Here is a 21242-nt window from a genome sequence, read left to right as displayed (position 1 = left end):
AAATCCACCAAAGAAATAGTCTGAAAGTCTGGATCATGTTGAGGTTGCTTTGGTCTTGGAGTGTAGGTGCCTTGGAATGGACATTCAGAAATATCACCAAGAAGATGCCAATAGATTACACTTGATTACGAGGCTAAGAAATAGAACCTGACAATCAAACTCATGTGTAGCACAAAATATATGTTAAAAATTCAAAAATACTTACTTCCCTTTTTTAATCGTGTTCCTACCAAGCAGTGGATCAAGGACCGGATCTATTGTTTCCTCAAGGTTTTCAATTAAGATGACATCTCCAAAGGCCAAGGCAGTTTCAATGGCATTCAAAAACCTTAAAATTTGGTCAGAATTAAGATAATAAAATGTAAGTTAGCACAGGGAAAATGTTCAAAATTATTTACATTAAATTATATTTAATTTAATGTAGATATTTTAAATGAGACTAACTTAGAGAAAACTATAAAGTAGTATTCTTCTTCAACCAGATTAATAGAAATTAAAGATTAGATTTTGAGATAAATTTCACAGCTATATTTTCCAAGTGAAATTCAACAGTTTGAACTAATAAGCTCATGTGTACATTGGTTACTTTTGATAATAATCATGGTTGAAATAAATGTAACTTACCCAAGTATCATAAGTTTAAATTCATTCAATAGGTCCTTTTTTGATGGAAAAATTCAAATTATATTAAATGCTTTGTAGTTTTATCAAACATTTATCTTTTAAACTTTTAGGTCCCGTCATATAAAGTGGTGAACCACTATTTTATTTCATTCCCAGTCTCCAAAAATAGTTTCTCCCTTCAAAAATAATTTTCTCCAAGTATTCAGATAAGCAAGGGAATACATTTATCTGCACAACTGTAGAAATTCCTTATTTCATTTTACATGTGAAAAGATTATGGAGGCGTCAAATGAAATATCAGTAAGTCTAAAATTATTTATTTAACATTAACTGAACACCAACTACATACAAGACAGCTTTCTCCTCATCAGACAGTATTATCATGAGGACCCAATGACAAAAATCTTGGAGTAGATTCAGTTTTCAAAAGTGACATGTAAAACTTGACTAAGAAATTAAATTTTCTTCAGGCATCCAATGTTGGAACTTGTAGCCATGTTAAAATCTTATTGTAGGCAAAGTATAAATTTAGGAATATGACTGTAAACATCATTAAGCTTACAGGGGCACTTGGCAATTCTGTGTTACCATATGCCAAACACTGTCAAGAAGGCTTAGAATACATCATATTTCCATTCTTGGCCTTAGGAACTTGACATCTTTTTCCTCTCAGATGCACTGTTTGTTCTAACCTTCAATCTAATTTCTTCTTCAGGTAAGTAGGTGCCACCCAACATAAATGCCCTTTCAACAGGGATGCTTTACATGAGACACGAGCAGGCGGATAAACAAGTCGTATCAAATTGTAACACTTCAAAGTGGGGAGAGGTCTAATGAATGCCAGAACTTTGTAAAAATCAGAACCATTGCACAGCAGCTAACCAGAAAGCCAGTCCTTCAGATTTCACATACCCTTTCTGGCCCAAATGTGTGACTTTCAGGTCAGTTCCATACTTATTCTTGATCCACTTAATTCCCTGTTGCTGGGGATCTATCATGAGGGGCCAGCGCTCACAGTGTGTTAGGATAGTGGCGTTTTCGATTGACATTCTGTCACTGGGCAGTCCTTCGTTATTCCAGGTGGCAATTGTAGCATCATCCGTCAACATGGCAATCAAGTCCAGGCCTTCAGTTACTGGGATGGAAACCTTTAAAATGAGAGTTCAGTGCAATGAACTGCCAGTGTGGCAGAGGAAAAGACTCAGCATGACAGACAAGACGACAAGAAACCAAAGCCAAGAGAACACATGCAAATCCTCTGTAGACTCTCAGAAGCCAAACAAAACTCTCATCGTGGAATACAATTTGACTCAATAAGCCTGGTATTTACCTCTCAAAGATCTGTCAACTGCAGTATTCAACATCTGACTTACTAACTGCATCTGTCTGGCTCCAAGTGAAAGGGGCTTTGCCCTATACATACATCTACAGCGATTCCAACAAGGTGAGAGTGAATTTAGACAGCAGATAAACACCAGGCAGAATAACAGAAATGTATTTGCCCATGAAGTAATCACCCCACATAAGCAACGCTAAAATGCAGTATCTTGCTCAGGCATTTCATCTTTTCCTACAGGCCAACACTACAAAGAGATAACTTCCCTTTCTGGGATGGGCGAATGGAATGTATTCAATCTGCTAGAACTTCATCAATTTGTTGGTTGTGTCAAGGAACTTAGATTACAATCTCCACTCTGAGAGGGAATTGCATACATTGCGACAGCGAAAAGCAGCATTGCAAAGTGGGGAGCTGTCTCCTTTAAAGGAGAGAGAGAGAAAAAGAGAAACCTATTTTAAAGAGTAAGGATCATTCTTTACAGAAATGAACTGACTTGACCAAAAATAAACAAGATTGCGCAAAGGAATTTCTTCGTTTGGTCATCAATAACCAAAAATTTATTGAGTACCTCCTGCATATAAAACACTGTCTGGAGACAACAAAATGAGCAAGATGAAAAAAGAGCTAGCCTCAAGGCTTGATGGGGGGCTAGCCCGCCTCCATAAGAGGTTGTAGTAAGATCCCTACTGGGAGCAGGCGGAGGAGGCTGCAGCAGCAGGAAGTTTGATGTATTGGTTGGCCATAGAGCTTCAGCAAACAACATGCTGGAAGAATTCCCACAGTAAAGCTGGGATGCAATTTGATATCAATATAGGAAAAGTAGCACAATATTCCTATTGTCCCTGACTACAATGTTATCTTAGAAATAAATTCAACTCTATCTCCTGGTGTTATGAACAAGCCTTGATATCTGACTTGATACAGTTTTCTTAAAGACACAAGCAAACTGGTATCTTTTAGAATAAGCACTCTCCTATTAGCAAGGGATACGTGGCTTTAATTTCTTACCTTCTACTTAATACAAACAACTGGAAACAACTGAAGGCTTGAATTAACTGCGCTAATTTCTGCAGCTAAAAGGAGTAACAGAAGGTACACATGTAGGTCTTGTATCTGAATTCAATACAGTCATGCACTGCATGATGACATTTTGGTCAAGGACAGACCACATATACGATGGTGGTCCCATAGATTAGTCCCGTATAGCCTAGGTGTGTAGTAGGCTAGACCATCTAGGTTTGTGTAAGTACACTCTAGGATGTTCACATAATGACGATATGCCTAACAATACGTCTCAGAATGTATCCCCATCGTTAAGCAATGCATGACTGTAGATTGAATTGTTTGAGCACCTACTGTGTGCAGAGTAGAGTGCAGGGGATCAAAGAGAACACCAGTTTCCCTCTTTTCTAATGGTCAGTTTAACCTAGTAGGGGAAATAAAGCAGGTAACTCACATTAAAGAGTATCATAAATACTGTGAAATACTTTCAGACTTAAATTTTTAGAAACAAATTTTAGGATATTTTCTTTACAGCATTATGTTCAAATAGGTAGTTGCATGACTTTATACAGAATTTTTTTTCCATCAAATTATTTTTTTGCTAGTTACAATACAGGCATCACTTTAGCAACAAATTTTAACCCAGGTTTAGGCTGAGGAAAATAAACCATAATTCATATGTATCTTCCTTTTTAATCCACTCTTCTTTTCAGAATTCCTTGAAGGAGTCTACAGAAGGGAAAATGAGTTCAGAAACCAAGCACAAAGAGGGAGCCCTTCACACCCAGAGTCAGCTTCGTAAGTCAAGAAAGGCTCTGTGTAATTGCTTCACTAAGTAACGTCAACATGTTGTCAGTCAGGATGCTACTACTATAAGGTGGAGCTGAAAACAACAAAAAAGGGAAAGAGGCTCCCTTCTTCGGAAAAGAAGCTTTTACTTGAGAGAAAAGAGAAGGCTGGAAGTACCTGCCAGAAGCCAAGCCAAACCAATCCTAACACCAAATGCATATCAGAATCTCTGAAAACTGACCAAGTGGCATATTCCAAAGGGAAAAAGGGAACTTCCTGATGAGGCAAGAATCCCAGTTTCTCCTAATATAATGATAACAAAGCAACTAATATTTATAAGGCTTTGAGTGTTTATGAAATTTATTCATATACATTCACTCTTTTCATTGTCTCATTTAACTCTTACAGGAGTTACGTAAGGTAGATATCTCTATTCTTTTTACTTAGGAGACTGAGGCGTAGAAAGGTGAACACCACTAAACTCCATGTGTTAGCTCTGTCTGTAAATTGGCAGGTCAGATTAATGAGTAGAGTGCAAATGCCGCCACGAACCTGCCCACGTCTTCATCTGTCTGCCCAGCGGACAACTTTGGAAGGCAACAATTTTGGATGACGATTTTATTTGGACCCTCAAGGCCATGTATGCCCACTGTCCCTGTCCTTTTCAGTCACCACCCTCTGTGCTACTCTGTTTCTTCCCCATCCCATCCTCCAAACTCATGCCCCCACTGTTGTACTTGGTGACAACTCTTCCCATATGTCCTTTAGTATCCCAGTCCTGTTTGGACCAAACTCCCTTGCTCCCTCTACCTGCCTCTCTTACCCAAAACAGCACTCTGCTAGGGCAGTGGCTCTCAACCCCAGGCTGCATATTAGAATCACATGAGAGCATTCAAAAACCGCCCACATGCAGCCCCCCATCGCTAATGATTCCACTGCAACTGGCAGCAATATGAATTAAAAGTTCACTTCTACACGATTTCAAGAGGGTGCAAGAACCACTGCCCTAGGTCTCACTTCACTTGCAGGCTTTCTCAAGTAGACAGTTCATTTTCTTAATACTCTCATTACTGAAAAATTGTGTGTGGGAAAGAGTTGTTATTCTTCTTACTTCCCCGCAGGTCATTCCCAGACCACTGCTCTTCCAACCTTAAGTAAAAAATGCCACCTTTGAGGCCCATGGAGTCTAGCCATACGATCCTCTATGTATTTCCCCATATTATTAAGGACATAGTTATTGGTCCTTCTTGCCTTCCCAAGTTTTGCTATCAATCCGTGACAACCTCAATGCCCAATATGACAAATCCACTCTCCTGCCTTGACATCCTTCATGCCAAAGCTCTATGTTTCCTTTCCACTCCAGCATTCTGGGGGAAGAGGCGGAGGGGGAAGAGGCGGAGGGAGGGGAGAATAACAGAACCACCCGGGAAGATTACACAACACGCTCAGCCCTGGCTTCCCCTACACACATCCCCGCCCCCCGCAATGATATTGATATGTTTTTGTAGGTTATTGTACTATCTTCTTCCTTAGATGAGAAATGCTGTCCCAGACCTTGTAAGAATCTGAAATTATTTCATTATTGAAAGCTAAACTTCTAATACCCAATTCTTTAACCATGATTGTCTATACCTCTCTCACACTTTTAAACATAATACCTACTCTAACCAACAGCATTAAGACACCTAGTCCTTTACCAACCACATTTTTTTATTGTGATATAATTTGCCATATTAACTATTTTTAAGTGTACAGTTCAGTGATATTAAGTACATTCACATTGTTGTGCAATCATCGCCACCATCCATCTCCAGAACTTTTTCATCTTGCCAAACTAAAACTCCATATGCATTAAACAGTAACTCCCCATTCCCCGCTTCCCCCAGCCCCCGGCAACTAACATTGTACTTTCTGTTTCTATGAATCTGACTATTCTAGGTGCCTCATATAAGTGGAATCACACAATATTGCCCTTTTGTGACTGACATTTCACTTAGCATAATGTCTACAAGGTTCATCCATGTTGTAGCCATGTGTCAGAATTTCCTTCCTTTTTACAACTGAATAATATTCTACTGTATGTATATGCCACATTTTCCTCATCCGTTTATCTGTTGATGGACACTTGGATTGCTTCCACCTTTTGGCTATTGTGAATAATGCTGCTATGAACAAATATACAAATATCTACTTGAGTCTCTGCTTTTACTTCTTTTGAGTATATACCCAAAAATGGAATTGTTGGATCATATGGTAATTCTATATTTAATTTTTTGAGAAAATTTACCATATTTTTAACCAGTAATTTCTGGCTATACTCACTTCTCTATCCAGCCTAAATAGCACCTTCCATTCCTTAACTGTTCTTCTGCCTGTCCCATGACCTTCCCTGCCCTCTTTTCCTTCTGGCTTATCTGCCTAGAAATCTTGTGGCTTGGCTGGAGTCAACATTCCCTGTCCTCTCTTTTTGCTTCCCGACTTTCAGTGTTGCTGATGAAAGCTTTATTACTGTGACTACAAATTTATCTTTTCCAGATTCATTTTTAGTTTCTTAAGCCTGCTTGGCAACACTTAACATCTACTCTCCTGTTGCCCTCAATGGGTATTTTTGATGTTTTCACCACTCTGTTCACATCTGTTCTCCTAATTCCAGTTTTCTTATCTTTGGCCAGTTGGTACAGCATTTTTCTACTTACCTAAGAGAGGCCAGCAGGTGCAACTGCGTCAACTTTCCTTCTCTCTATCAGTATCTCTGCCTGTGTCCACATTTGCCTCCTCCCCCCACCTGAGCTGATGGAGTCTTGCTTCTCCTACCTGAGGGTCATTCCATTTACCTCTACTCTGGAGCCCATCTCCTCCCAATTCCTGATCAATCATATCTCTTCATCCTTTTATCATCAGCAATTCCTTTTCCATTTCTTATCCTAAAGCATAGAAACATGCTCTAGTGTCATTCATACTGAAAAAACAAACCCTTCATTTAGCTCCAAGTCTCTAACTAGGCACTTCTGTTTATCTCCTTCTCTTCACAGGCAAATTCCTACAAGAATAATCTGTCTTTTCTGTCTACTTCCTCATTTCCCATTTATTGCATAACTCAGTACAATCTGGCTTCTGGCTCGTTGAAGCTTTGTGGTCACAAATGATCTTCACATTTGCAAATCTGATGATGCTTTTAGTTCTTAGTTCTTCTCTCACTTGTCTCTCTCTATGGCTTTGGTATTACTGACCATCCCCGTGTTTATACTCTTATCTCTCATTGCACCACTCCTGCCTGGGATTCCTCCAATCTCTGACTGCTCCTTATTCATCTTCCTCCACTCCGCATTTACATGTCAGCACTGAATCAGCTCACTTTACTCTAAACTTCTTCCGGGGTGATCTCACGACTCCTGTAGTTCCAAGAACCATCTATACACATTGATGACTCCCAAATCTGACTCTCCAATGGTGCTCTTATCCAGCTCTCTACTGGTTATTGACACTTGAATGTTTCAGAGATGTCTCAAACTCAATGTTCCTAAAGCTCAACTCTTCATCTTTTCTCCTAAACTGATTTTAATCTCAGGGAGTGGCACCTTCATATGCTTAGTTTCTCCCCATCACTCCCATATTCAATCCATTGCATTGCTCTATCAACTCTTCCTCTGGAATCACTCCCCTGCCTGCCATGTCCACTGTCACCACTTTGTGCAGTTTACTGTCTTCTAGACTGCCATTCTAGCAGATGGCCTAAATAACAATCGTGTCTTCCCCTCCAAGTCACTGTTCCTCTGTGGCCAGTGTGAGCTTTCAAATGTATAATTCTGACTATGTCACAGACCTGCTTAAAATCCTTCAATGACTCCCCATGCTTAGGATAAAGTTCAAACTCCTTTTCTTAGTTTATAATATGGAGGTTATAATATGGTCCCTTACTAATTCTGTAATGTTCATCTATTTTTTCCAGTTTATAATGATACATCAGTTCAGCTACATTTTCTTGTAACTTATTTAATATTTTAATACTTAAAGCACTTGGAACTCTTTTTATTTGTCATGAAGCTATGAAGGAGACCCCTAACTGTAGTTTTGCCCAAATAGTTGGTCAGTTGTTCTATCACCATTTATTGAATAATCCATTACTTCCCCCACTGATACGCAATGTACATTTAAGTATATATTCATTTATTTTAAAAAATGTATTAATAGTCTGGTAGTTACTCAAAAGATTAAACATAGAATTACCATACAGCTTAGAAAATTCCACTCCTAGGTATACACCAAAGAGAAATGAAATGTGTGCACAAAAAAACTTGTACATGAATAATTCAAATGTTTATAGCAGCATTATTCATAATAACCAAAAGTAGAAGTAACCCAAATGCCCCTCAACTGATGAATGGATAAATAAATGTGGTATATCCATATAATGGATTATTATTCAGGTATAAAAAGGAGTGAAATACTGATACAGGCTACAGCATGGATGAACCTTGAAAACATGCTAAGTGAAAGAAATGTCATAAAATACCACATTTTGTATGAGTTTACTCACAAGAAATGTTCAGAACAGGCAAATCTATAAAGACATAAAATAGATGAGTGGTTGTCTAAGCCTGGAGAGGATAGGGTGATTGGAGGGTGATAGCTATTGGGTATAGTGTTTATTTTGGGGGTAATTAAAATGCTCTAGAATTGACTGTGATGATGGTTGTACAACCCTGTGAATACATTAAACACCAATGAATTGTACACTTTAAATGGGTGAATTGCATGGTATGAAAATTATATCTCAATGAAAAGAAGTACCGAGCATCCACAATGTTCCAGGTGACATTCTAAGATCGAGCAGTGAACAAAACATACAAAATCCTTGTTTAAATGAATGAATGTAGAATGGATCTTACATTCCAGTTGGGAGAGGGGAAAGATATTAGTCATAACAAATGAATAAAGGAAATAACATATTAGAAAATGATAAATGTTATGATGAAAACAATGGAGCACGATGAGGCATGCTGAGGGTTGGAGGTTGTAATCACATCTAGGGCTTTGAAGGTATTATTTGAACAAAGACCTGACGGATGGAAGGGAGTAAGATGTGTATATGTCCTGAGGGAAGACTTCACGAGAGAGGAAACAGCTAGTGCAAAAGGCCTGAGGTTGAAGCATATCTGGTATATTTAAGGAAGGTGGCCAGTGTGGCTAGAGCAGAGTAGTGAGGCAAAAAATAGGAGTAAGTGAGATAAAAAGAGATGATGGGACCAAATCACATAGGATTTTATAAAGCTTTGTAGGATTTCTGGCTTTGGCTCTGAGTGCAATGGGAGGTCATCAAAGGGATTTTAGAAGAAAATTCACTTAATCTAACTTTAATTTTTAAAGGGTCACACAGGGCTGATATGTTGAGATAAGATTTGGAGAGAAGCAACAAATGTAGAAGCAGGGCAACCCATTAGCAAGTTTTTGCAGTAGTCCAAGAGAGGGATGATGGCTTGGCCGAAAATGGGAGCAGTGAAGGCAGTGAAAAGTGGTCAGATTCTGAATGTATTTTGAAGGTGTAGCCTATAGAATATCCTAGATGGACTGGATATGGGTGTCAGAAAAAGGAGCAACATCAAGGTGACCCCAAGGTTTCTGGCCTAAGCTAACAGAAGGATGGAGCTGCCATTAAACAAATCAGGAACACTTGGACAGAAGAGGTTTTGGGGGGAAGATCAGGATTTCAGTTTGGATATGCTGTATTGGAGACATCTTTCAGATACAGAAGACACAGAAGTGAAGATGCCATGATTTGGGCTGCAGATATACATTTGGGAGTTATTGGTATACAGGTGACATTTAAAGCCATAAACGTAAGAAGCAGCTCAAAGATTGAAGTCTGGGGCATTTCAACATTAAGAGGTTAGGGAGAAGAGAAAAATATCAACAAAGAAGTCCAGGAAGGATTGACCAATGAGGTACGAAGAAGATGGGAGAAAGGTGATGTCTTGGAATCAAGTGAAGAAAGTATTGATGGGAGGATGGAGTGATCAATTGCATCAAATGCAGCCAATAGTCAAGTATGATGAGAATGGAAAACAAACCACTTAACTTACTAATGTGGAAGCAAAACCCGACAAGAGGAGGTCTGGTGGAGTGGTGGGGAGAAAAGCCTATCTGGAGTGACTCAGAGGAAATGGCGGGAGGATTTCTAGACAGTGAATATAGATTACTCTTCCGATGTGATTACTGTAAATGAGAGCAGAGAAATGGAGAAGTAGCTAGAGGGGCAGAGAAGGTCAAGAGAAATTTGTTGGTGTATTTTTTTTAAATGTGAGAAATATCTATGTATTTGAATGCTGGTGGGAATGATCTAGTAATGAATTGGTAGAGAGGGAAAAATTGATGATGACAAAGAGAGGAGAGTTACTCTAGAACTGTCCTTCAGGAAGGAAAAGGGGATGAAAACTTGTACACAACCCAAATGGTTGGCCTTGGATAAAAGTGTCAGTTGTTCGCCTTATGGCATCAGGAGGGAAGACAGTATACGAGTACAGATGTTGGTAGGTGATAGATGTGGTTGTGGGAGGTATGCATTATCATATATTACGTACATACAAATGTCTCTTTACATCCTTGAATGCTTCTGAATTCTATTGTAGTCTAGTGTTCTATTTCCCCTGCAGAACCACTTTGTTGTAATTATTTTAGTTTCAGAATATATTTTAATATCTTGAAGGACAAGGGCCCTCTTTACTGTTCTATTCCGAAATTATCTTGGTGTTCTTAAAAACATATTCTTCCAAAAAACTTTAGAATCACTGAACCAAGTAGGAATACAATACTCCTTGGAGTTTTGACTTGAACTGAGTTAAATTTATTTACTAAATTGGGGAGAATTGATGCATTGAGAATATAAAGTCTTCATTTCCAGGAACATTAAGGATTTCTGACTTGCTTTATGAAAGAATTCCTTCCAAGGTTACCTTAAATATGTCAACAGGTCATTAATAAATGACATGCATGGTTTACAGATTTTAAACATCACACAAATCATAGTCACTTGCTGACTGGTTCATTTACAAACCGTTAGAATCCCCAGGATACCCAAGCAACAAGCCAGAGACACTTAGGAGACAGTTAGCTACAGACAAGCAGAGCTCTAGAAAACACCCTACATATTCAGGAGAATAAGAGGAGTTGCTTCTTAGGAGGGGAGGATGAGGGAACACTGTTGAAGGAAAATTAATTAAAAAATTAACACTAGTAAGCAATTTCAGCTTCTCTTGGACTCTGGCACACGTTCATACAGATGTGATTGTCTTCCCACTTTGCTGTGATTGAATCTAGAAGTGGTAGAAGATAAGTAGTTCAGAAACTGGAAACCTTGATTCCACAAGGACAAACATTTGTTATGTTTTATGTAGCACTTTCTGCCAGGCGTCTTAGAGATAGAAAAGTGTCTTCCAATGGGATATCATTTATGTAATTTGCAATCACATTTTTCCTTTAATACAGCAATGTCCAGAGATGAGTGGGAGAGTGCACTGGCCATGTTTTGAGTCTGTTTCTCAGTTTTCATGTTGCTTACATACTCAAGAGAAAAGGGAGAGCATTGTGATTACTGAAACAGACATGGGGTTCCTTAAGGAGAACTGTGGGGCTGCAGTAAAACATAGGCCCACGGTTAAAATGAATGTATGTTTAGCTTGTGTCATCAGAAAATTATCATTTTGCTTTGGTTAAATGTTTACAATGCTTGGACATTCATCATTCATGATCATAAATCATCAATTTAATTTTTTTATTTGTATGATTTCTTCAAAACAAAATTTTTTTTCATGGAACCCCATGTTTAGAATTTTAAGTAAACGGGAAAATACAAATCAATGGATGGGAAACTTCTCAGAAATACATACACTGAATACTGCTATATCAGCAATTAAAGCAATTGTAAAACTAAATTTGAGAAGGCAAATTTTCACTTTAAAAAAATGTAAAATGACTGGTTGCATAAGTCCATGCTGTCAACAGTATTACATGCTCCAAAGTGAAGAGTAATTATAACAATAAGAAGACAATGTAAAGTTCAATAGTTTTGACATTAGGAAGTAAGTGAATTTCCCTATGATTTTGGAAAGAATGAGAAAACTTTATGAATGACTGAGAATGCAGAGAGGAATATGAAAGAAGACAGTGTCAACCTGAAGTAGCCACAGGGTGATCCAAGCAAAGACACCCATACAGAGGATTAAAGCTTGGAGTAGATGAGACTGAGAAAAAAGGTAAGAGAAGAACTAGGCAACTGACAATTTTGAAACTCACAATGCAGTAAGAACTGGACAAAACTAGCAGAATGCTTTATCCTTTTATATAAAAGCATATTTTATAGCAGAATTACTTAAAGAGAAACCTTGAACTTTCAGAGAGTAATACAGATAACCTCTTTTAAAAAATCTTCAATATAAAAATATGGTTTGATACTATAGATATATTAAATAATTTAATTACAAAAAATTTTTCTTTTAAAATTAATTATGGAATGCCTTTAATAATGAAGTTTCCCTAAAACATTTAATTTTATTTAAATTGCAAAAATTCCATTGACATGTATTTATGTCATGGAAACAACTATTGTGAAAATTGAGGCATAATTACCAGTGTAGAACATTAATATACAGAGATATTTAGGAAATCTTAAAGGCTGGATATGTAAACGAAGAACCTGCTTGAATCAATTGAGATAACACAGTGTTGCATAGAAAACAGTGGCCCGGAAGTCAGGATGTCTGATTTCCTATTCTCTGTGACCTTAGTCAGTCATTCAAACTTCCTGTGTCTCAGTTTTCTCATTTGTACAAGGATGATCTTAAACTAGATGATTTCAAATCTTCCAAACCTATGATTTCACTTTGCCTATGCGTTTGAATATTCAAATTTATGGTGAGCTATTTTTATACTTATATACAAAATGCTACAGTTTTAATCTGAAAGTAGTCATGAAAAAATCTTTAACAAGTAACTCATAATCGTTAAAAAAAGTTTCATGCTCTACAATAACATAATAATTCAAATTTGATTTCAGTTATCAGTTTTGTTAAAAGCAGTTTTCCAACTACATCTCTATAGTTTATATAAATAATTTTTATATTTTCCATCTCCCTGTTGAAACCATCATTAAAATAAGAAAAACCACAACACACAGGAGACGTCTCTTTCACACTAGAATTTCCAGTCGGTTATCATTACAGAGGTACAAAAGAGCCTGGTATGTACACTGTTTTTACTACTGAAATTTCAATATGATGCTTTCAAATGCTGACAAGGGAAGGAATTGGGCTTACCTTCCTTTGAAGAAAGGGAACCCACTTGCAGTCTACCAGTTCCTGGCGATACTGTTTTGTAAAGGATCCAACATAAGACACAAATGCTGCTGTAAGGAGAACATCTCCACAGAGTGTCTTCTCTTGAGCTTCAAAGGATTTAATAGACTGACCCCAGCGAATCTTCTCTGACTGAAAGTAAAATCACTCAGATGTAACTGCAGGGTGAGCATCAACTCAACAAATGCTGAATGTAATTACCTTAGAGCTCAGTTTAAGTCTATGCCCTTCTGCACAGTCTTTAGAAGGAACAGAACATAACTGGATGGCATGACTATTATAATCTTTCATATGTTTGAAACCCATCATTATGAAGGAGTGACTGCAATATGACATTAGATCTTTAATGTCTCCTTCTTGTTGGATGCCCCAACTCTTTAATTATGATTGAGGTCCTTCTTGAAAAGCTGACAGTCGCTCTCCTGTCCCTCTGGGAATGGAGGACCAGAGCTGCGGCCAAGACTGAGTGATGTTAGGATTTTTAATGGTGGCGTGGCTGCTCTCCATTTCTCCCTCTTTTCAGCAATGGTACTATATGGCCCTAGGCAAACATTGTTTTAAACATACTGGCTATTGGCTAATTACAAAAAAAGAAAAATGACAAACCACTCATGTTAATTAATTAAAACATAAAGCTAAAAGAGCCACCTATCTTGGATTCTATTAATTAAAGAATAGTGCTGGTAGTTACTAAACTCAAGTTATTTTTCCAATATAATCACTCAGTGGAAGAACCTATAGCCTATGTAAAAAGATGGAAATCAGGCGGACTTCACCAGCCTTGAAGACAAAACGCTCCAAGAATGCTGTTGAAGTCCTTATATCTAGTTGGCTGGCCATTTAAAATCTGATTTCCAGGTTAAGTATGTGGAGCCCCTAACATTGGATTTGAATAAAACTGCAATAAATATCTATGGATTGATTTAACTGCAGGATAGTTCACTGATTCACTTTGTTTCAATGCATGCTAAAAATTAATACCACATTCTAAGAACATGCAAATTAATAGGAACCGCAAATAGCAATTTGAAAGTACAAGCAAAGAAAAACCTTGTGGAATTTAGCTTTTCTCATGAAAGAAAAAACAGACCATAGAAAGCAAAAATGATGTATGTCAGAACAGATAGGAATGCCAGTTCCTTGCAAGTCATCATAACACCCACAACACTGAGGTCATGAAATCAGCAGGTGAAAATGGTTATCAAAGCTATTTTAAGATAATCTCCTTGCTTTGCTTGATAAAGATCACCCCAAGTTAGCTATATAATTAAACACTAAGGAACTTCAATGCTCTAGCTCTCTTTATAGAATTCATTACTTAGGAAAGTAATGAATTCTACAGACAATGTATTCTACAGCTACAGACAATGTATCCATTAATTTTTAAGAGGAATCTCTCATTTGCCTTCCCTCCACCGTTGTTGTCTTTGGTTAGTAAATGATAAACAATAAAGTGCACCCACCTCATTCTCCAAAACAGCTTTGAAATTTGAAGATTTACTAAACATAGACTTATTGGCTATTGAAATCGTCAATAATTTCACTATGCCACCTACGCAACATAAATCATTACTGACACTGGCTAACAAGGGTTTAAGAGTTGGAACATGTCCTGTAATAAATTTCTAGACAGTTAAAAATCACTATAATTTTATTCTAATGCATTATAGATTGCCTGTAATGTCATCCTGGCTGGGGTGACCCATTTCTAATTTTGAACAGCTGTTCAGCTCAGGAGTTAGTTAATGATTAAATATAAATTGCCTGATTTATTAGTCTGAATGGTTGAGCTTCCAGGTCAATGCTATATAGACAAAATCATCAGTCTTCATGCTTTTCAGAAGTTAACTGTCTCCTGTTCTAGTCAGAAAGAATTTATCCCCAAAGGAAAAGGTCTGACATCTTCAATTAATACTGAAAAAAATATATATATATTTTTGCTACTTAATATTATTCATCCTTTTTTTTCCCTCCTCGTCTAAATCATTATGAGTAGGTAAAGCCTTTGGAAGATACTGCTATGTGTTAGAGACACATGGTAGAGCCTATTTTTCCCTTCATAAAACTTTCAGACATTCTGTAACTAATTCAGGAAAACAGCCTAATTAAAGGGCACTTTTTCTTTTCCTCAAGTACCTCACAAATTGTCAACACTTCAAACTGCCTAAATCTTACCACTCTAAATGGGAGAAGTTGTAAATTCCACTAGTAGTGATGAAATTTCTCAAATGACCTAAGAAAAATGATTCTTCAAAGGGCTCCAGAATTTTTTTTTTTTTTTTTTTTACCATAGGAGGCTCCCAAAGCTCACCCATTCATTCATTCGACAAATATCTGTTGATGCCTATGACGTGCCAGGGACTATTCTATATACTTGGGATCGAGCAGTGCAGAAAATAGATGAAGTTCCTATTCTTGAGGAGCTTATATTCCAGGTAGGGAAAAAAGACCAAAAAAAGAAAAAGCATGTGTATTAATATATGTACTTTTATAAGTGTATGTATCATGTGGTCATAAATGCTATGAAAAAATAACAAAGCAGAGTAAGAGCTATAGAATGGTGTATGTGTGTGTGTGTATAGGGGCAGGGCGAATGTTCTTTTATGTATGGAGATCAGAGAAAACCACATGATGAAGAGAATTTTTATTTTTTATTTTTATTTTTTGTGAGGAGATCAGCCCTGTGCTATCATCCGCCAATCCTCCTCTCTTTTTGCTGAGGAAGACTGGCCCTGGGCTAACATCCGTGCCCATCTTCCTCCACCTTATATGGGACGCCGCCACAGCGTGGCTTGCCAAGCAGGGCTTCGGTGCGCGCCCAGGATCCCAACCGGTGAACCCTGGGCCGCCGCAGCGGAGCACGCGCACTTAACCGCTTGCACCACCGGGCCGGCCCCTAGGAGAACTTTTTTTAAAAGATTATTTTATTGAGGTTATATTGGCTTATAATGTGTAAATTTCAGGTGTACGTTATTATATATCAGTTTCTATATAGACTGCATTGTGCTCACCTCCAAGTCTAGTTTTTATCCATCACCATACATATGTGTCCCTTTACCCCTTTTGCCCTCCCCCCACCCCCTGCCCAATCTTTTAGCAGAGACCTGAAGGAAGTGAGAGAACCAGTGATGTCATCGTCTGGGAAAGCGTAAGCCATGTGGAGGAAAAAGGCAAAGGCCACAAGGTAGGCGAGTGACCGGCGCTTCGAGGAAGAGCGAGGAGGACAGTGAAGATGGAGCAAGAGGGAAGGTGGCAGAAGTGAGGACAGACAGGTGTCCAGGGGCCAGATCATGTAGGGCCTTGCAGGCCAGGGAGAGCCGGTGGACAGTACTTTGAGTTAGACATTTAGTTTTGGGAAATTCTGAGAAAGTGGTTCATGAATGGACTTAGTTTTTTAAAACATCACTCAGCTGCAGTGACGGGAGTGGACTTTAGGGGTAGGGCTGGAGGCTAGGGTGGTACTCCAGGGGAGAGATGCTGGGAGCAAGGACCAGCGTGGTGAGGTGAAGGTGGTGAGAATGCTGGGATTCTGAATGAACTCTGAAGGTAGAGCCAATACAACATGCTGATGGATCGGGTGTGAGCTGTAAGAAAGAGCAAAAACTCAAGGGTGATACCAAAGCTTTTGGCCCTAACTACTGGAATAACAGACTTGCAATTATTGAGATGGAATGGAGAGAGTGGGTTTTGTAGAATGACCTATGAGTTTATGTATAATGAACTAGGAGTGTCAAATGGATGATGAGTTAAATTTGTAGGAAGTTTAAATTAGATTTTTAAAAGTCTACTATATTTATAAGAAGTTAGGCTATTGCCCAGCCCAACCCATTTCTCCCTCCTTTCTTGCTGAGAAAACTCTGATTTTGAAAAGACTGGTAATGTATCTAGCCCCATGAGATGGACTGTGACTGGCTAAGCCAATCACGATAACCCCATTTCCCACTTTCTGGGCCTTCTCTGCAGCTAGATGTGGTCAAACTAGTTCTGGCTAAAGAAACTTAAGTGGCAGTCTGCCAGAGGGGTTTCCAGGAAAACTTCTGTTTTTCTTATAAAAAGGGAAAAATCCAGCAGCTACAGATTATTTTCCCTCCCCTCTCTCCCTCCCCTTCCCCTCTTCTGACTCTGAAGGTGTAGCAGCCCTCTGTGACTATGCTGCAAAATTCATGAGGGTGAATGATCACATGCTAAGTCTGGAGAAGCAGAAGGGTACAAAGAGACTAGGCGTCTGATCACTAATTACCTGAATCAACACTGATAATGGTCTACCCTTGTAATTTTTTATATCTATGTGAAAAATAAACTCCCACTTGTTTAAGCCACTGCAAATTAACCTTTCTATCACCTTCAGCTAAATGCATTTCTAATGGTGCAGTTATATACTTTTAGGTAGCACTTAAATAAAAATAATAGCTTTATTGAGATTTAATTCACATATCATGAAATTCACCCTTTAAAGTATACAATTGAGTAGTTTTTTAGTATATTCACAGACTTGAACGATCATCCCCACTATCTAATTTTAGAATGCTTTCCTCACAGAAAAGAGAAACTCTGTACCCATCAGCAGTCACTCCCAAACTCCTGGCCCCTTGTCCAGCCCCTGGCAACTGCTCATCTACTTTCTGTCTCTATAGATTTACCCATTCTGGACATTTCATATACATGTAATCATATAATATGTGGCCTTTGTGTCTATCTCCTTTCACTTAGCATGATATTTTCAAGGTTCATTCATGTTGTAGCATGTATCAGTACCTCACTTCTTTTATGGTTGAATTATATTCCATTGTATGAATATATTACACACGGGAGAGCAAATAAAATCTGTGACTTACTGAGGTCAAGGGCTATATGTTCTTCTACCACTCATGTTCAAACAGGAAAAAGTTAATAAGAATTATTAAAAAATCTTTACTTAATGGAGTAACTATTAACATTAACATGTCAGTCACCTGTAAAAAGATGTCACAAAAAAATCAAGCAGGCTTGGCTTGAAGTAATGTTCTGATGGTAGATTTCAATTACAAAGTTTATTAAAAGACTCAGACAACAGTTCAATATCACAGTTATCTAGCAGTTGTCCTGAGTTTATAACGTATCTTAGGAAAATCGCAGGGTTCATGGGTATATGCTAAAAATACAGAGAACTCTCACTTCTTTTGTTAAGTTAGAACGACAGTATGAATGATGATTAAATATTCCCCTTTGTAGCTGATTTCATGTATATTTAGTTATTATTGACAGCAAATAGATCAAAAAATGACAGCAAATAAAATCAAAAAATGCTGATCTGAATATTTGAGTTAGAATTTTGGAAGAAAAGGTAAACTTGCCTCAAGTTCCTTGACAAGTCTGTTAGCTAGTTCAATAGTTTTGTTGGTTTGGTTCACCTCTTCTTGACATCGAACTTTCTCAGCTATTGCTTTTTCAAATGAAGCTGTGAGTCTACTCAGATTTCGATCCAAATCCTAAATAAGAGTCAAAATTAACTTTTGAGCCATTTTTAGGTAAAATGGAAACATTATAATCATCTTAAAACATCTTTTACATTAAGGTAAATGTAACAACCTCTTTCCCTCCTTTGTCCTTTGCCCTTTTAGCATACATACATGAGGGAAGAAGGAGAAGGATTAGTGATGGTGATTTCATCAGTGCCTCCATACATTACCAGTTTGCCATGTGGTTCTTGCCTCCCTTCTGCACCGGGCAGAGTGCAACAGCAAGTGGGATGAGTGGACATGCCTTGCAGACTCGAACACATTCTGGCTGCACTCTCCCCTCTCTCTTGTGCCTAAGCCTCATCCTGCAGTACTAGCTTTATTAATGATAAGGGTCATCTTTTGGTTTTCCGCCTACTGACTCTTTTCTCATTGGTCCGTAACTCGGGCAATGAAGAGGGGTGTTAATGATTGAGCCCCTTCAGACCTCAGCAATCTGACCCAGTTTGGCCAGTAAGATTTTTTCTTCTGGAAACTTGGGATTGAAACTCAGAGGTATGTCATTGTCTTTAGCATCAAAAGACCTGGGAAGATGTGTAAATTTTGGAGGGTTTCATTTAGAGGGGGACCATCTTCCACCAGGGGTACAGGAAAGCATTCTAGAAGAAGAGAAAGGATGAAAGGGAAGCAAGATGAGAAGTCACATGGCCCTAGAGAATCGCCAAAAGATATTCACGCAGCTTCCCATTTCCTGGTCTCTCTCCTCCTGAGACCTAGTCACACTTTTTTCCCTCCGAGTTCCATGAGTCATCTTCATCTCCTTTTTGGCTTAAGGTTTTCTAAGTGGGTTTCTACTACTTTTAGCCAAAAAAGCCTTGACTAAGATATCAAATACTTGGGAGACTCCTTACTATAGCATCTTGCCACCTGCAAGTACTAACAACCCTAAATAACGATTTATAACACTGCTCTTGTAAATACAAGCCAAGTTCCAAGAAACTTGAATACACAAACTTGTAGAACATACCCCATTCATAATTTAGAGACTGCTTATATTTGTCAATGGCCCAACTATTACATCATTATTTAATTCATATTGTTACAGCAGTACTTCTTAAAAAAAAGAAAAAAATGTCATATTTAAGATTAACATGCAAAATAAGGTCAAATTTATGAGAATTGGAAGAGATATTACACATAACCAATTAGAAATTAGACTAAAATAAATAATATTTTGAAGTCTATTTTAGGTTATTAAAAGTACTTATGGTTTTATAAAACATAGAAGCACATGTCAGCTGTGGTATCAGATACCTGGGTTCACATTTGGACTCTGCTACCAGCTAAGCAACACAAGCTGGGCTTTTTATTTAACCTCACTATGCCTGAGTTTCATTATCTGAAAAATCGAAATAATAATGTTACCCAATTCATAGGATTGACATAAATACACATAGAACTAAGACATAAAACGATTTATAACAGTTCCCTTCATAAAGTTGCAAAGGGGAGCTGGGTATTGGGAGACCACAGTCTCTTGCATTTGTTTCTCTGCCTCTTGTGGAGAGGCATTGACAGCTTTTGTTCTGGACTATCTTTCCTATGATATTTGCAGGCTTGGAGGCTTGGAGGATAGAGACAGCATTTCTCTCATGGCAGAAGACAGATTTATTTCCTGACCAGAATGATAAAGATATGTTTCCCTCTGGGGAAAAGGTTGGGCAGGTTTACTTACAGCCCTCTTTATACTGGGGGCTTCCTAAGCTTGGGATTTCTCAGCTGTGACACAAACCCACTGTGTACAACACCACCTAGTCCATTGTGCATCACTCCCATGGGAACTGGGGGACAAGAGAACTGAAGTAAGCATCAAGCTTGCTGTGTTGTGAGTCATAGAGTCTTTTGGTCTCTGACCCACAAGTCTCATGTCTTCTTCTAGCATCTATGAAACTGTGGCAGGCTAACTTGTTAGATCGCAAGTAGGGTAAAATCTTGGTTTCTTCACAGTCTTTGACAGGTCTTGGCCTCTTAGGGTCTAGAAGTAAATGGAATGAGGAAGGAGGGACTCAGTTCAAGAACCCCAGCCCACCAGATACCCTAAACCAGTGGTTCTCAAACTTGAGCATGCATCAGAACCACCTGGAGGGCTTGATAAAGCCCAGATTCCTGGGCTCCTCTGCCAGAGTTTCTCATTCAGTAGGTCTGGGGTGGGGTCTGACAGTCCGTATTTCTAACAAGTTCCCAGGTGACTCTGATGCTGCTGCTAGTCTAGGGAAGACACTTCTCTAAAGACAAGTGATTTTGGATTTTCTTTACGGCCATCCTTAGTCCCTGTGTGTTTGAGGGGCATAATGGTCTTTCTTCTACTCCAGCTCAGCAATTCCTTTTTCACTTGACCTTCAATATGAGGCCATCTTTTAGTCTTAAACTAGAGATAGACTCAAAAGAACAAATACATAGAGACTAACACTGGTATGAATGAATTTCCATCACAGCACAGATGCTGATATCAGATACATCCCTACTTTGTTAGGCGAGAAGGCAACAGGAGACATAAGATCAGAAGGAGAGAAAGTCCATGAGGGTGGAGAAACGAGAGGCTGGAGGAAAGCTAGCAAAAATTATAATTAATAAAATGAAAATTATAATTTCACTTGGGCTCAAACCTTTATCTGACTGTGTACCAACTGTGAGGAGGTACCT

At 38.3% G+C, this 21242-nt stretch overlaps 1 protein-coding gene across 1 annotated transcript in view; it reads right to left on the bottom strand.

Moving 5' to 3' along the window:
- DNAH11 (dynein axonemal heavy chain 11) overlaps positions 1–21242 on the bottom strand; it is a 313801-nt gene that overhangs the window by 69323 nt on the left and 223236 nt on the right. Inside the window, exons 62-65 of the mRNA XM_087428734.1 lie at positions 18435–18569; positions 13063–13233; positions 1537–1772; positions 206–328 (exon numbers count right to left, since the gene is read on the bottom strand). Coding sequence (XP_087284860.1) covers positions 206–328; positions 1537–1772; positions 13063–13233; positions 18435–18569 — 665 coding nt within the window. The remainder of the gene's footprint in view (positions 1–205; positions 329–1536; positions 1773–13062; positions 13234–18434; positions 18570–21242) is intronic.

Source organism: Ceratotherium simum, chromosome 1, assembly GCF_057802395.1.
Source record: "Ceratotherium simum simum isolate JZ-2026a chromosome 1, ASM5780239v1, whole genome shotgun sequence".
NCBI classification, from domain to species: Eukaryota; Metazoa; Chordata; class Mammalia; order Perissodactyla; family Rhinocerotidae; genus Ceratotherium; species Ceratotherium simum.
The sequence above is the reverse complement of the archived record's forward strand: the minus strand, read 5'-3'. Positions and strand labels throughout refer to the sequence as shown.